The sequence below is a fragment of the Syngnathoides biaculeatus genome, chromosome 13 (assembly GCF_019802595.1).
Source record: "Syngnathoides biaculeatus isolate LvHL_M chromosome 13, ASM1980259v1, whole genome shotgun sequence".
Classification (NCBI taxonomy): domain Eukaryota; kingdom Metazoa; phylum Chordata; class Actinopteri; order Syngnathiformes; family Syngnathidae; genus Syngnathoides; species Syngnathoides biaculeatus.
In genome coordinates this window covers 24420356-24434611 of record NC_084652.1, presented here as the reverse complement: position 1 = coordinate 24434611, position 14256 = coordinate 24420356, and the positions used below count along the sequence as shown (strand labels likewise).

Sequence of the window (14256 nt, the reverse complement as noted above, 5' to 3'; positions counted from 1 at the left end):
CCTTATCCTCACTAGGGTTGCGGGTGTGCTGGCACCTATCTCAGCTGACTTCAGGCAAGAGTCAGGGTACACCCTGAACTGGTCGCCAGCCAATTGCAGAGCACAAATAGATAATCATTAGTTAAATTATTCAACAAAAATAAACCACCTTCACATTGGGCGATCAATATTAGCTACTATACTCGCCAAAATAAGATGCTATCACACACATGACATTACATATGCAAACAAATGTGCACATTGAATTCCTACACAAACAGTACTAAGTCAATGAACTCAACATTTGGCATTAACACACAACCAATGTTGGGGGACCATAAGCAAATTGTAACAACAATGTAGACATTATTAGTTGTTAAATCACTTAACATACATTTAGTTTCAGTTTTGACTATACATGCAGGATTTGCAATATAACAAAAAAAACAAAAAGCACTATCAGTTAATAAAAAAAACAACACCACCAGGGGTTTCGCCAGTTGCTGCCAAAATATTATGTTAATTGCTTTGGCTTGAGCTCAAAAACTATCAACATTTTTCAGCAAATTAAAGAATAAAAAAGAGATTTTTTTTTAAATGTTTGAAAATGCAGAACTGAACATATACAATGGCGGAGTCACGTGTTCAAGTCAATCTTTTGAAGCCATATTTATACCAGGGATGTGTACCATGCTTGAACCAAGATGTAAAATAGCACTGAAGAGAGTGCAGAACTCCACCACAGTCGAAGAAATGTTAAACGCATCTGATTTATTTGACTGAAAATTCATGGTGTACAAAACCATAATGTTGAACTCTAGCTCAATACATACAGTTCTGTCCACTGAGTCTGCCTTGGTACCAATGGAAATACACCCGAGCATGTCAAAAGTGAACAGAATTTTTTGAACCTTTATTCTGAACCTTACCAATATTTTATGGACTGTTGTTCCGTTCCTGTGCTGGTTCTCCACAAAGCTTTTTTTGAAAGCAGTGTAATTTTTCTATGATTTTCCTAATTCTCTCCATCACACTTTCTTATATGGTTGAGTTAATTGTAAAGGTTGAGTTAATAGTAAAAGACCATACAAAGATATTTTCAAATACATTGCCAGGGATGGACATAACATTGATTCAACTTTTACATTCTACTTGAGTAAGATACCACTCAATTTAATCTTACCATGCCATATCGATCCATGTCCATCCCACAGAGTTGCCAGTGTCTTTCTGGCTCCGTCCCAAAGGTTGTTGCAATATGCCTCTCTCAACTGATTCTTCCTCTGTTAGAGGATAAAAGATACAAACTGCATTAACAGCACTGCAATTTAAGAACTTCAACAGTTGTGATGGGACAAAACTGCAACAAAAAAGGCAGCATGCAAAAACAAAATCACACTACTACTATGTATTGATTTAACAAATGAAACACTTGCAAACAAAAAGTCCACCAATTACTTTGATAACGACTTGGTATGAGTAAAGAGTATTAAATATGTTAAGCAAACATTCATATACACTTACAACCTGTCTTTTTAAACTTCAATGTTTTCTTTAAAAATTAAAAGACAAAAATTAATACCAATCTAGAGAAATGGAGAAAGAGATCAATTTACATACTGTACAGAAAGACCATAACTACTGGTACTTAAAACATTCTCAAGATATTCAAATAGGCACCAGTACACACTCAACCCTTGTCCGCAAAAGCGGTTCAGAAAATTAATTTTAATCATTACGATATTAATTAAATCAATATGCATCAGGGTTCACCTTGATGTCAGTAATGCAATTTGTGTAACAGATATCACTTATCACAGCTAAATCAAAAATGTATGTGTGTTGGTGTTTATTGTTGTTTGTTTCTTTTTTTTAAACTAAATGAGCATGTTAAATGACTGACCAAAGTGTATTCAATCCTTCCGTTTTCCAAGCCGCTTATGCTCACAAGGGTGGTGGAGCCTATCCCGGCTAACTTCGGGCGAAAGGCGGACTACACCCTGAACTGGTCACAAGTCTGTCCCAGGGCACATACCGACACAATCACTGAGCAGGAATTGATCCCAGGCTGCCTGCATTAAAGTCAGGCATGTGTACCAACTACTACACCATCAGTGACTATCCGGAGTCTACGATTGAATAAATTAAGAGTGGTATGGTGGAAGTTTGGTATAAAACTGGATGACAGTTTAACAATGTATGGTCTGAATAATTAAACGTAATTTGTAGGGTTCCCCATCAGTCTGTATGAGACTCCAAACTATTTGTGTTACATACAGTGAAGAAAATAAATATTTGTACACCCTGCTATATTGGAAGTTCTCCCACTGAGAAATCATGGAGGCGTCGGAAATTTTCATCGTAGGTGCATGTCTACTGTGAGAGAGAGAATCTAAAAAGAAAAATCCAGAAATCACAATATATGATTTTTGAACGATTTGTGTGATACAGCTGCAAATAAGTATTTGAACACCTGAGAAAACCAATGTTAATATTTGGTACAGTAACCTTTGTTTGCAATTACAGAGGTGAAACGTTTCCTGTAGTTGTTCACCAGGTTTGTACACACTGCAGGAGGGATTTTGGCCCACTCCTCCACACAGATCTTTTCTAGATCAGACAGGTTTCTGGGCTGTCGCTGAGAAACACAGAGTTTCAACTCCCTCCAAAGATTTTCTATTGGGTTTAGGTCTGGAGACTGGCTCGGCCACGCCAGAACCTTGGTATGCTTCTTACAGAGCAACTCCTTGGTTTTCCTGGCTGTGTGCTTCGGGTCATTGACATGTTGAAAGACCCAGTCACAACGCACCTTCAATGCTCTGACTGAGGGAAAGAGGTTGTTCCCCAAAATCTCACAATACATGGCCGCGGTCATCCTTTCCTTAAAACAGTGCAGTCGTCCTTTCTCATGTGCAGAAAAACACCCCCAAACCATGATGCTACCACCCCCATGCTTCACAGTAGGGATGCTGTTCTTTGGATGGAACTCATCATTCGTCTTCCTCCAAACACGGTTGGTGGAATTTTGACCAGAAAGTTCCATTTTGGTCTCATATGACCACAAACCTCTCCCCCATGACTCCTTTGTATCATCCATATGGTCACTGGCAAACTTAAGACGGGCCTTGACGTGCTGGTTTAAGGAGGGGAACCTTCCATGCCATGCATGACTTCAAACCATGACGTCTTAATGTATTACCAACAGTCACCTTGGAAACAGTAGTCCCAGCTCTTTTCAGGTCATTGACGAAGTCCTGGGGTGATTCCTCACCTTTCTAAGGATCAATGAGACCCCACGAGGTGATATCTTGCAAGGGGTTCCACGACGATGGAGATTAACCGTCATGTTTAGCTTCTTCCGTTTTCTAATGATTGTTCCAACAGTGGACCTTTTTTCACCAAGCTGCTTGGCAATTTCTCCGTAGCCCTTTGCAGCCGTGTGGAGTTGTACAATCTTGTCTCTGGTGTCTTTGGGCAGCTCTTTGGTCTTGGCCATGTTACAAGTTTGAGTCTTATTGATTGTATGGGGTGGAGAGGTATCTTTATGCAGCTGATGACCTCACGCAGGTGCATCTGATTCAGGATAATACACGGAGTGGAGGTGGACTTTTAAAGGCGGACTAACAGGTCTTTGAGGGTCAGAATTCCATCTAATAGACAGGTGTTCAAATACTTATTTGCAGCTGTATCACACAAATCAAGCGTTAAAAAAAATCATACATTGTGATTGCTGTATTTTTCTTTTTAGATTATCTCTCTCACAGTGGACATGCACCTACGATGAAAATTTCAGACCCCTCTGTGATTTTTAAGTGCTAGAATTTGCAAACGAGCAAGGTGTTCAAATACCTATTTTCTTCACTGTATCAATGATATCTGCCATGTCCCTAAAATATTCAAATACTGGTTGTATTTGTTGATGAGACAACTCTCCTCTGCTCTCATAAAAAAGTGAAATGCTAGAAAAAAAACTGACACTAAATGATTTGTCCCTTGACAGATAAAAAAAAATGAAAATAATAGCTTATTCCATTGAAACAGAGTATGACGATAAATATCGAAAGTGATAATTGAGGTAAAACTATGCTAAAATATACAGTTGAAGCCAGAGGTTTACATACAGTGTGCAAAAACATTTTTTGTGTTACTGTCTGAAGTCAAATCAGACTAAACCTCTCCTGTCTCAGGTCAGTCAAGTTCACCCAAAAATCTTTTTTCAATACCATAATAATAAGAGACGAGAAATTTTTTGTAGAGAATATTATTTTCTTCGTGGTCAAAAGTTTACAGTCCTGTGAAAAAGTATTTGCCGTTTTCCTGATTTCAGGGTTGTTTTTTTGTTTTTTTTGCATGTATCACACACACAAACACACACACACACACACACACACACAATTTTAAAATAATAAAACCAGTTTTAATGTCCCTCAGAGACCACCCAGGTAAACACAAAATGAAGTTTTCAAATGACAAGTCGATTTAATAAGGCACCAAAAATTCCAAACCTTTCTGACCCTCTGTTAAAGACTACCGTATTTTTCGGACTAGCAGCAAGCATTTTTTTTTTTTTTTGGACACGAAAGGAGAAAAGGCTCTCTACAGGTTGGCCAGACAAATGATGAGATGGGAAGGATGTACAGCAGGTAAGAGTGATTAAGGATAGAGATGGAAATTTATTGACTGGTGCCACGAGTGTGCAAAATAGATGGAAAGAATACTTTGACAAGTTGATGAATGGAGAAAATGAGAGAGAAGGAAGAGTAGAAGAGGCAAGTGTGAAGGACCAGGAAGTGGCAAGAATTAGTCAATGGAAAGTTAAAAAGGCACTACAAAGGATGAAAAATGGAAAGGCAGTTGTTCCTGATGACATACCTGTGGAGGTATGGAAGCAATTTGGAGAGGTGCCTGTGGAGTTATTGACCAATTTATTCAACAGAATACTAGCGGACAAGAAGATGCCTGAAGAATGAAGGAAAAGTGTGCTGGTTCCCATTTTTTAGAACAAAGGCGGTGTTCAGAGCTGTGGGAACTATAGAGGAATAAAATTGATGAGCCACACAATGAACTTATGGGAACAGGCGTGATTTGACTCAATAAAAAAAGACTGAAAAATAGCCGGGGGTCTGGGGACTGCAGGCATGATCAAAGGATGATCACCAATTTTAATGTGCATGTTTTATAAATTGTATTATGAATGAAATATATCTAGTACATCTACAAATAAATGCTATTCTGTTTTCAAAATGTACACAATATGATAACAAAATTTAATTCAGATTTGCATCATGGCATGCAAGCGTGCTTTCATAGCGTGTATATCGTATCAATTCAAAAACATTTTAATTCTTGTTTTTGTAAATGATTGAAACACATGAATTTGACAACAATTATTAACATCATGTTTCTGTGCGTGAATGAGAAAGGTGGAGGGGGAAGAGTCAGGCTACAGGGAGAAGAGATAGCGAGGGTGGAGGACTTCAAATATTTAGGGTCAACAATCCAGACCAATGGTGAGTGTGGTAAGGAAGTGAAGAAATGGGTCCAAGCAGGTTGGAACAGCTGGCGGAAGGTGTCTGGTGTGTTAAGTGACAGAAGACTCTCTGCTCGGATGAAGGGCAAAGTTTACAAAACAGTGGTGAGGCCGGCCATGATGTACGGATTAGAGACTGTGGCACTGAAGAAACAACAGGAAGCAGAACTGGAGGGAGCAGAAATGAAGATGTTGAGGTTCTCGCTCGGAGTGATCAGGTTGGATAGGTTTGGAAATGAGCTCATTAGAGGGAAAGCCAAAGTTGGATGTTTTGGAGACAAGATTCGAGAGAGCAGACTTCGATGGTTTGGACATGTTCAGAGGCGAGAGAGTGAGTATATTGGTAGAAGGGTGCAGAGGATGGAGCTGCCAGGCAAAAGAGCGAGAGGAAGACCAAAGAGAAGGTTTATGGATGTGGTGAGGGAAGACATGAGGGCAGTTGGGGTTAGAGAGGAAGATGCAGAAGATAGGCTAAGATGGCAAAAGATGACACGGTGTGGCGACCCCTAACGGGACAAGCCGAAAGGAAAAGAAGAAGATTAAGATCATGCTTCGTTATCAGTAAATAATAAAGACAGTAATTGCTTCTGAACTCTCACCTCGTGTCTGAGCAAACACACTAAGCCCGTGAGTGCTTCCTTTGACCACTGTGAGCAAAATCAGATGTATACACTGTGGTCAGATCAGTGTCATCCATTGAAGCTACATGGCTCAGTCAAAGATTCAGATAACAGAATTTACATTCGCATCACATTTTTAAGAACAATTTTGGGTTTTTGCAAACCTACAATGAAAATGTCAAATAAAAAAATACATTGCTAACAAAACCAAACCAACTATTAACTATAAATTTGAAAGGCCACTTCCAACTTTGTTTAATTTTTATTTTTAGCCCACAATGAAATCTCTGTCTGTTTTTCTTGGTGTAAAACTTAAAGGTCAAGTGTCATCAAACGGATGATTTTTGGTATCTTATTAATGAAAAACCAACAGCCAATATGGTCCCATGTGTTTTTTCACCACAAAACATGATTTTGACGTATACAGCTTTTTGTAACTCCTGCCATGAAAATCCTGTCAGGGATTTGTTTTTGAGAAGAAGCAGGAAGTGACGTAAAGGACAGCAGCGCCCCCTTGTGGACTCGTTTGTCTACATTATTTTTACCTCCAGGAAGGTAGCTCGTTGTTCCGGCTCATTGCATTGCTGGATATTGCTTAAACACTCGGGAGAATGGAATTACCCTTCATAAGTTTGAAAGAGACCCTGTTCGTTGTGAAAAATGGATTGCATGAGTGCAGAGGACAAGAGCTTTGTGGGTTCAAAATAATAGGTAGGTGTGTATACAGCTCCAAAAAAAAAAAAAAGAATAGTTTGGGGTGGACCACGTAATCGGTCTCTCTCATAACGTAGCAAAAGATCCGTGTATGAAATGTGTTGGTGTGCGCATACAGCTACTAAGAAAAATAATAGTTTGGGGCGGACCACGTAATCGGTCTCTCTCATAACACAACAAAAGATACGCGTATGAAATGTGTTGATGTGCGCGTCGCCCAGCCAACAATGTCTCGATAGTGTTCATCGCATACTGCGGCGACTTTGAACACATCCCTAAAAGCAACATCGCTCGAATCCACCTCCTCCTTATATGCCACAACGGGCGCCGAAACTCAGCCACACCGGCTGAGGCGCCGCGTTTGGCGGTCACAGCTTCTGCAAAGGCTGCGCGTCGGGCTTTGCGACGGGGGCGGGGCTCTGAAAAACCCAGCAGAGAATGCGTTACTCAGTCGCGTGCGCGCATAAAGCGCCCCGGCTCGACTGTGACTAAAGCAGCAGCGCTCGGCACTGTCATAAGCCACACCGGCTGGTTGCAATGAGCCGCGATGGAAGTGGATCGGACAGGATGCGGTTTGGCCTGATATCATCTGAATATGGCTCGAAACAATAGTGTAATATTGCCCTGGGGGGTTGAAACAATAGTGTAATATTGCCCCAGTAACTTCACCCGGTTGTATGGTGTTGTCATTTTCGAAAAGGGCTTCGGTGTCAGAAGGGGCGTCGGAAAAATGCGAATATCTCTGTTGTTCGGCTTCCATAGTAGCAGTCACTGCGCGTTTTCAACGGCGGAAGTGACGATGACGTCAAGGACAGAGGAGGCGACTAATATGGCGACCACTTGGATGTCGAGGGACACTCAATTGCGCAACTTTGTGCATGGATGACGCGCTCTCCGCTCACTTTTTTTTTCGTATAGGCATTGAAGTGAATACTGTTATATGTATTTTTCATTACAATATCTATTTTAGAATATTTATAGGGATGTCAGTCTCACTTGCAGAATATCTGCAGCAATACATTGTGAAAACTGAATGATGCTCCCAAACAGTTTTAAGGTTAATATTATGTTGCCGCCTATATTTAAAATACAGAATTAGCTTTTTGGGCACTGTATCGTCTGTGCTTTCATCCTCGATCAGGCTGTGCCAAGGTGGAATTTTAACATTATATACCACTATATACTTTGGCTTCAGACCAGACCTTTTTTTACAAAAAAAAAAAAAAATCTCATCCAGTTTCACCACTACTTCTATTATTCTCATACCCTGACACTCATTAAAGCAACAGCACTTCTTTTTTTTTGTTTTTATTTTACTTTTACCATTGTTATCGAGAGTAAACACAAGCACCATGTCTCACTCTCTTTGCTCTACGTTACCCAGACTGTGTTGCTAACTGGTAGTGTTAGTAATTATGAGTGTACCCCTTTAAGAGCCAGAGGGAGGTGGAGTCAGGTAAACGAGCAGGAGACCTGTGCTTCTGTGTTAAGAAAAAAAAAAAAAAGTCAGGCTGTGGTTCACTGCACTGGATTGGTTTTCATTTGCGCTGAGAATGTGAGACTAGTGCACAGTTGCATTGGTCTGGAATTGTTCTTTTTTCCCAATCCATGCAATTTAAAAAGATGGAATTCGGCTTATAAACGGAAAAATCACATATCTGGGGAAAGAGTAGTGGAGGCTCGACTCAGGACAGAAGTAAGTATCTGCAAGCAACAGAATGGTTTCATGCGTAGAAAGAGTACCACAGATACATTATTTGCCTTGAGGATGCTAGTGGAAAAGTACAGAGAAGGTCAGAAGGAGCTACATTGTGTCTTTGTGGATCGAGAGCAAGCGTCTGACAGAGTACCAAGAGAGGAACTGTGGTAATGCATGCGCAAGTCTAGTGTGGCAGAGAAATATGTTAAAATAGTGTAGGACATGTATGAGGGCAGCAAAACAGTGGTGAGATGTGTCATAAGGCTGGAGAATTTAAGATAGAGGTGGGATCAGCTCTGAGCCCCTTCCTATTTGCTGTGGTAATGGATCGGCTGGACAGATGAGGTAAGACTGGAATCCCCTTGGACCATGATGTTCGCAGATGACATTGTGATATGCAGTGAAAGCAGGTGCAGGACCAATTAGAGGAACAATTAGAACGATGGAGGCATCTACTGGAAAGGAGAGGAATGAAGATTAGCTGAAGTAAAACAGAATTTATGTATGTGAATGAGAGGGGGTGGAGGGGGAAGAGTGAGGCTCCAGGGAGAAGAGATAGCGAGGGTGGAGAACTTCAAATACTTAGGGTCAACAATCCAGAGTGAGTGAGTGTGGTAAGGAAGTGAAGAAACGGGTCCAAGCAGGTTGGAGCAGCTGGCGGAAGGTGCCTGATGTGTTATGTAACAGAAGAGTCTCTGCTCGGATGAAGGGCAAAATTTATAAAACAGTCGTGAGGCCGACCTTGATGTATGGATTAGAGACGGTGGCACTGAAGAGACAACAGGAAGCAGAACTGGAGGTGGCAGAAATGAAAATGTTGAGGTTCCCTCTTGGAGTGACCAGGTTGATAGGATTAGAAATGAGTGCATTAGAGGGACAGCCAAAGTTGGATGTTTTGGAGAAAAGGTTTAAAAGAGCAGACTTCGATGGTTTGGACATGTCCGGAGGTGAGAGAGTAAATATATTGGTAGAAGGATGGAGCTGCCAGGCAAAAGAGCAAGAGGAAGACCAAAGAGAAGGTTGATGGATGTTGTGAGGGAAGACATGAGGGCACCTGATCTAAGAGAGTAAGATGCAGGAGATAGGCTTAGATGGAAAAAGATGATGTGCTGTGGCGACCCCTAACAGGACAGGCCAAAAGGAAAAGAAGAAAAAGTGGCATTTTTTTTCCATACTTTAGAGGAGGTGCAACTTATACTACAGAGCAATTTATTGAAACTTATTAACACATTATTACATGCATCCATTCATTCATTTTCTGAGTGGTTTTTTCGCTTATATTATACAGTTTTTTTTATGCTGAATTCAAATCTGAACTCCGTTATGAAGGAAACATTTTTATTTTTCAATTATTAGCAAAAATTGATCGCACATTACTGGATGCGCCGGAAATACACGAGCACACCGGAAAAACCCGAGAAGGGACGTGACGTCAGAAGTTGAGATAAACATGGCTCCTGTTCGACTCCAACGTGAGAACAACGATGGATCTCCCAGTAATCCGAGCGATGAACATGATTCTGAAAGGTCCCATGAAGACGGTGAAGAATATGAGCTTTATAAAAGCATTAAATGTTATCAATTTGAATCAGTTAGCTGGAAATACCTGGTGATGAAGGTGGCAAGCAAGCACTCAGACCCAGGTAGGATGACATGCCTCGTGTTGGAACTGATAAATTAGAAATGGCTTTGCGATCCTGAAAAAAATACATTAGGTTTTTGGTCTCGTTTTAAAATTATGCAAATGCTGTGTATTTAGTCTAAATTAGTATATTTTCACAAATAAGGATTTTAATCAACGAAATCTGTTCATAACATTTTCACGTTAATTTGAGAAGCAATAGCTGGTCATCACCATAAATAAATAATATAATATATAAATATAATAAATATAATAAATATAATTTCACATGGTAAACTGATGCCATAACCTGACGGTACCCAGACCCGTCCATCCCCATTTTTCACAACATTTCCAAGATGTTACGAGCAAAACCGCTAAACTTCATCCTGAAAGCTGTAAACCGGAATCTTGTGGTTTTGTTTGGGCACTAAATGCTCCGCAACTTCTCTTTTAGCAAAACCTTTTCGCAGTTTTGGTACTATCTGTGGGGGGGGGCTGAGCTTGTCGAACCGTGTCCAGGTTCAGCAGCTATTCCAAGTTCGGGGTTGGTCCCTTTAGCAACAGCGATCTGTTCAGGTGTTGGAACTTGTTGTATGGTTGGCACTGATCCAGGTTTAACATTTTTTTACATTTAAAACCCATCTCAGACAGGAGTCCGCCAGTAAAATAGTCCTCGAGCAGTAACCTTACCGTGGTGGAGGGGTTTGGGTCTCCCGATGATCCTAGGTTGTCTGGGGCTTCACGCCCTTGGTACGCTCACCCATGGCAAAAAGGTCCAAGGTGAGGGACCAGACAGAGTACGACTCCAAAACCCTTATGACGAGGAAAGAAATTGGATGTCGGTTCTCTTGCCCGGATGCGGGTCACTGGGGCCCCCCTCTTGAGCCATGCCTGGAGCCGGGGCTTGAAGGCGAGCACCTGGTAGCTGGGCTTGCACCTGTGGGGCTTGGCCAGGCACAGCCTGAAAGGGTGACATGGGTCCCGCTCCCATGGACTCAATCGCTGTGATAGCAATCATACGGGTCAGGTGCGATGTGGGGTGGCCGGTGGCCAAAAGCAGGTACCTTGGCGAGCCGATCCCCAGCTACAGAAACTAATTCTTGGGACATGGAATGTTACCTCTTTGGCAGGGAAGGAGCCCGAGTTGGTGCATGAGGTCGAGAAGTTCTAATTAGACATAGTCCGACTCGCCTCTACGGACCGCTTGGGCTCTGGTACCACTCTTCTTGAGAGTGGTTGAACTCTGTTCCACTGTGGACTTGCCCACACTGAGAAACACCGAGCGGGTGTAGGTATACTTATTGACCCCCGGCTCGGGACCTGTACGCTGGGGTTTACTCCGGTGGATAAGAGGGTCGCCTCCCTGTGCCTGCAGGTAGGGGGACGGGTCCTGACCAAACACCAGTTCAGAGTACCCACCCTATTTGGAGTCCTTAGATGGAGTGCTGGAGAGCGCTCCCTCAGGGCACTCCATTTTTCCGCTGGAGCACTTCAATGCGCACGTGGGCAATAACAGTGAGACCTGGAAAGGCGTGATTGGGAAGACCCCCCCCACCCCGCCCCACCCTTCCCCCACCCACGATCATAACCCAAGTGGTGTTTTGTTACTGGACTTCTGTGCTAATCACAGATTATTCATAACGAACACCATGTTCAGGCATAAGGGTGTCCACATGTGCACCTGGAACCAGGACACCTCAGGTCACAGTTGGATGATCGACTTTGTAGTCATGTCATCGGACTTCCAACTACATATCTTGGACACTTGGGTGAAGACAAGGGTGGACCTGTCAACTGATCACCACCTGGTGGTTAGTTGGCTCGGATGGTGGGTTAAGATGCCGGTCCAATGTGCCAGGCCCAAACATATTGTGAGGATCTGCTGGGAACGGCTTGCAGATTCCCTTGTCAGAAGGAATTTCAACTCCAACCTCCGAAAGAACTTTGCTCACGTCCCAGAGGAGGCGTGGGACAATGAGTCCCAGTGGACGATGTTCTGTGCCTCCATTGCTGAGACAGCTGAAAAGAGCAGTGGCCGTAAGGTGGTTGGTGCCTGTCGTGGTGGCAACCCACGAACACATTGGAGGACACCAACAGTGAGGGATGCTGTCAAACTGTCGGACATTTTTGGCCTGTGGGACTCCTGAGGCAGGTGATAGGTACAGGCTGGCCAAGTGGAATGCAGCCTCAGTGGTCATTGAGGCAAAAACCCGGACGTGAGAGGAGTTTGATAAGGCCATGGAGAATGACTTCACGACGGCGTCGAGAAAATTCTGGTCCACAGTCTGGCCTCTCAGGAGGAGGAAGCTGTGCACAATCAACACTCTGTATGGTGAGGATGAGCAATGTTGGCCTCAACTCGGGATGTTATGAGTCGGTGGGGAGAATACTTCGAAGACCTCCTCAATTTCACCAAAACTCCCTCCCATGAGAAAGGTGAGTCTGGGTTCTCTGAGGCGGGCTCTTCTATCTCTAGGGTTGAGGTCACAGAGGTGGTTAAAAAGCTCCTTGGTGGGAGGGCCCCGGAGGTGGATGAGATTCACCCGGAATTCCTAAAGGCTCTGGATGTTGTGGGGCTGTCCGGGTTTACACTCATCTGTAACATTGCGTGGACAACAGGGACAGTGCCTCTGGACTGGCAGACTGTGGTGGTGGTCCCCCTTTTCAAGAAGGGTGACCAGAGGGTGTGTTCCAACTATCGGGAGAACCCACTCCACAGCCTCCCTGGTAAATTCTACTCAGGGGTACTGGAAAGGAGGGTCCGTTGGGAAGTCGAATACTGGATTCCGGAGGAGCAATGTGGTTTTCGTCCTAGCCGTGGAAAAGTGGACCAGCACTACACCCTTGGCAGGATTCCCGAGGAGTTCGCCCAACCAGTTTACATGTGTTTTGTGGACTTGGAGAAGGCGTACGACCATGTCCCTCGGGGAGTCTTGTGGAGGGTTCTTCGGTACTATGGTGGATCAAATCCCCTGATATGGGCTGTTTGGTCCGTGTACAACCGGTGTCAGAGTTTGGTCCACATTACTGGCAATAAGTCTGACTCGTTTTCCGGTGAGGTTTGGACTCCGCCAAGGCTACCCTTTGTCACCGATTTTGTTCATAACTTTTATGGACAGAATTTCTAGGCGCAGCTGAGCAGAGTGTGTCCGGTTTTGTAGGCTCAGCATCACATCTTCTCTTTGCAGATGATGTGGTTCTGTTGGCTTCATCAAGCCGTGATCTCCAATTCTCAGTGGACCGGTTCAGAGCAGTTTGTGAAGCGGCTGGGATGAGAATCAGCACCTACAAATCAGAGACCATGGTTGTCAGTCGGAAAAGGGTGGCATGCGCTCTACGGGTCAGGGATGAGATCCTTCCCCGAGTGAAGGACTTCAAGTATCTTGGGGTCTTGTTCACAAGTGTGGTAAGAATGGAGCGGGAGATGAACAGACGGATTGGTGCAGCGTCTGTAGTGATGCAGACTCTTTATTGGTCCGTTGCGGTGAAGAGGGAGCTAAGCCAAAAGGCGAAGCTCTCAACTTATCAGGCAATCTACATTCCTACCCTCACCAATGGGCACGAACTGTGGGTCGTAACCGAAAGATCCCGGATACGGAAGCGGCCGAAATCTCCCTCAGAGATAGGGTGAGAAGCTCGGTCATCCGGGAAGGGCTCAGTGTCGAGCCGTTGGTCCTCCACATTGAGAGGAGCCAGATGAGGTGGCTGGGTCATCTGTTTGAGATGTCTCCCGGACAACTCCCTGGTGAGCTGTTCCGGGTATGTCCCATCGGAAAGAGAAAACGGAGACGACCCAAGATATGCTATGACAACTATGTCTCTCGGCTAGCCTGGGAACACCTCGGGAACCCTTTGAAGAGCTAGAAGAAGTGGCTGGGCAAAGGGAAGTCTGGATATCCCTGCTGAAGCTCCTTCCCCCGCGACCTGACCCAGAGAAGTGGTAGAAAATGGATGGATGGATGGACAGATGAAATATTCAATGCAGATGACAGAGAGCTGACTGGGTTTGGAAAAATTAGCTCTCTTCATTTGCACAAACCTGACCCACTGTTTTCTCAGGCTTGGTTCTTTGGGAAAATAATGTAAACTG

General features: G+C 43.6%; 1 protein-coding gene across 3 annotated transcripts in view; it reads right to left on the bottom strand.

Moving 5' to 3' along the window:
• Positions 1–14256, bottom strand: part of tmem68 (transmembrane protein 68) — a 42310-nt gene that overhangs the window by 18518 nt on the left and 9536 nt on the right. For all 3 annotated transcript variants that reach the window (XR_009797915.1, XM_061840429.1, XM_061840428.1), the window contains exon 4: positions 1163–1262. Coding sequence is in view for 2 of the 3 variants with exons in the window: in XM_061840429.1 (XP_061696413.1) it covers positions 1163–1262 (100 nt within the window). In the remaining variant the exon portion in view is untranslated. The remainder of the gene's footprint in view (positions 1–1162; positions 1263–14256) is intronic.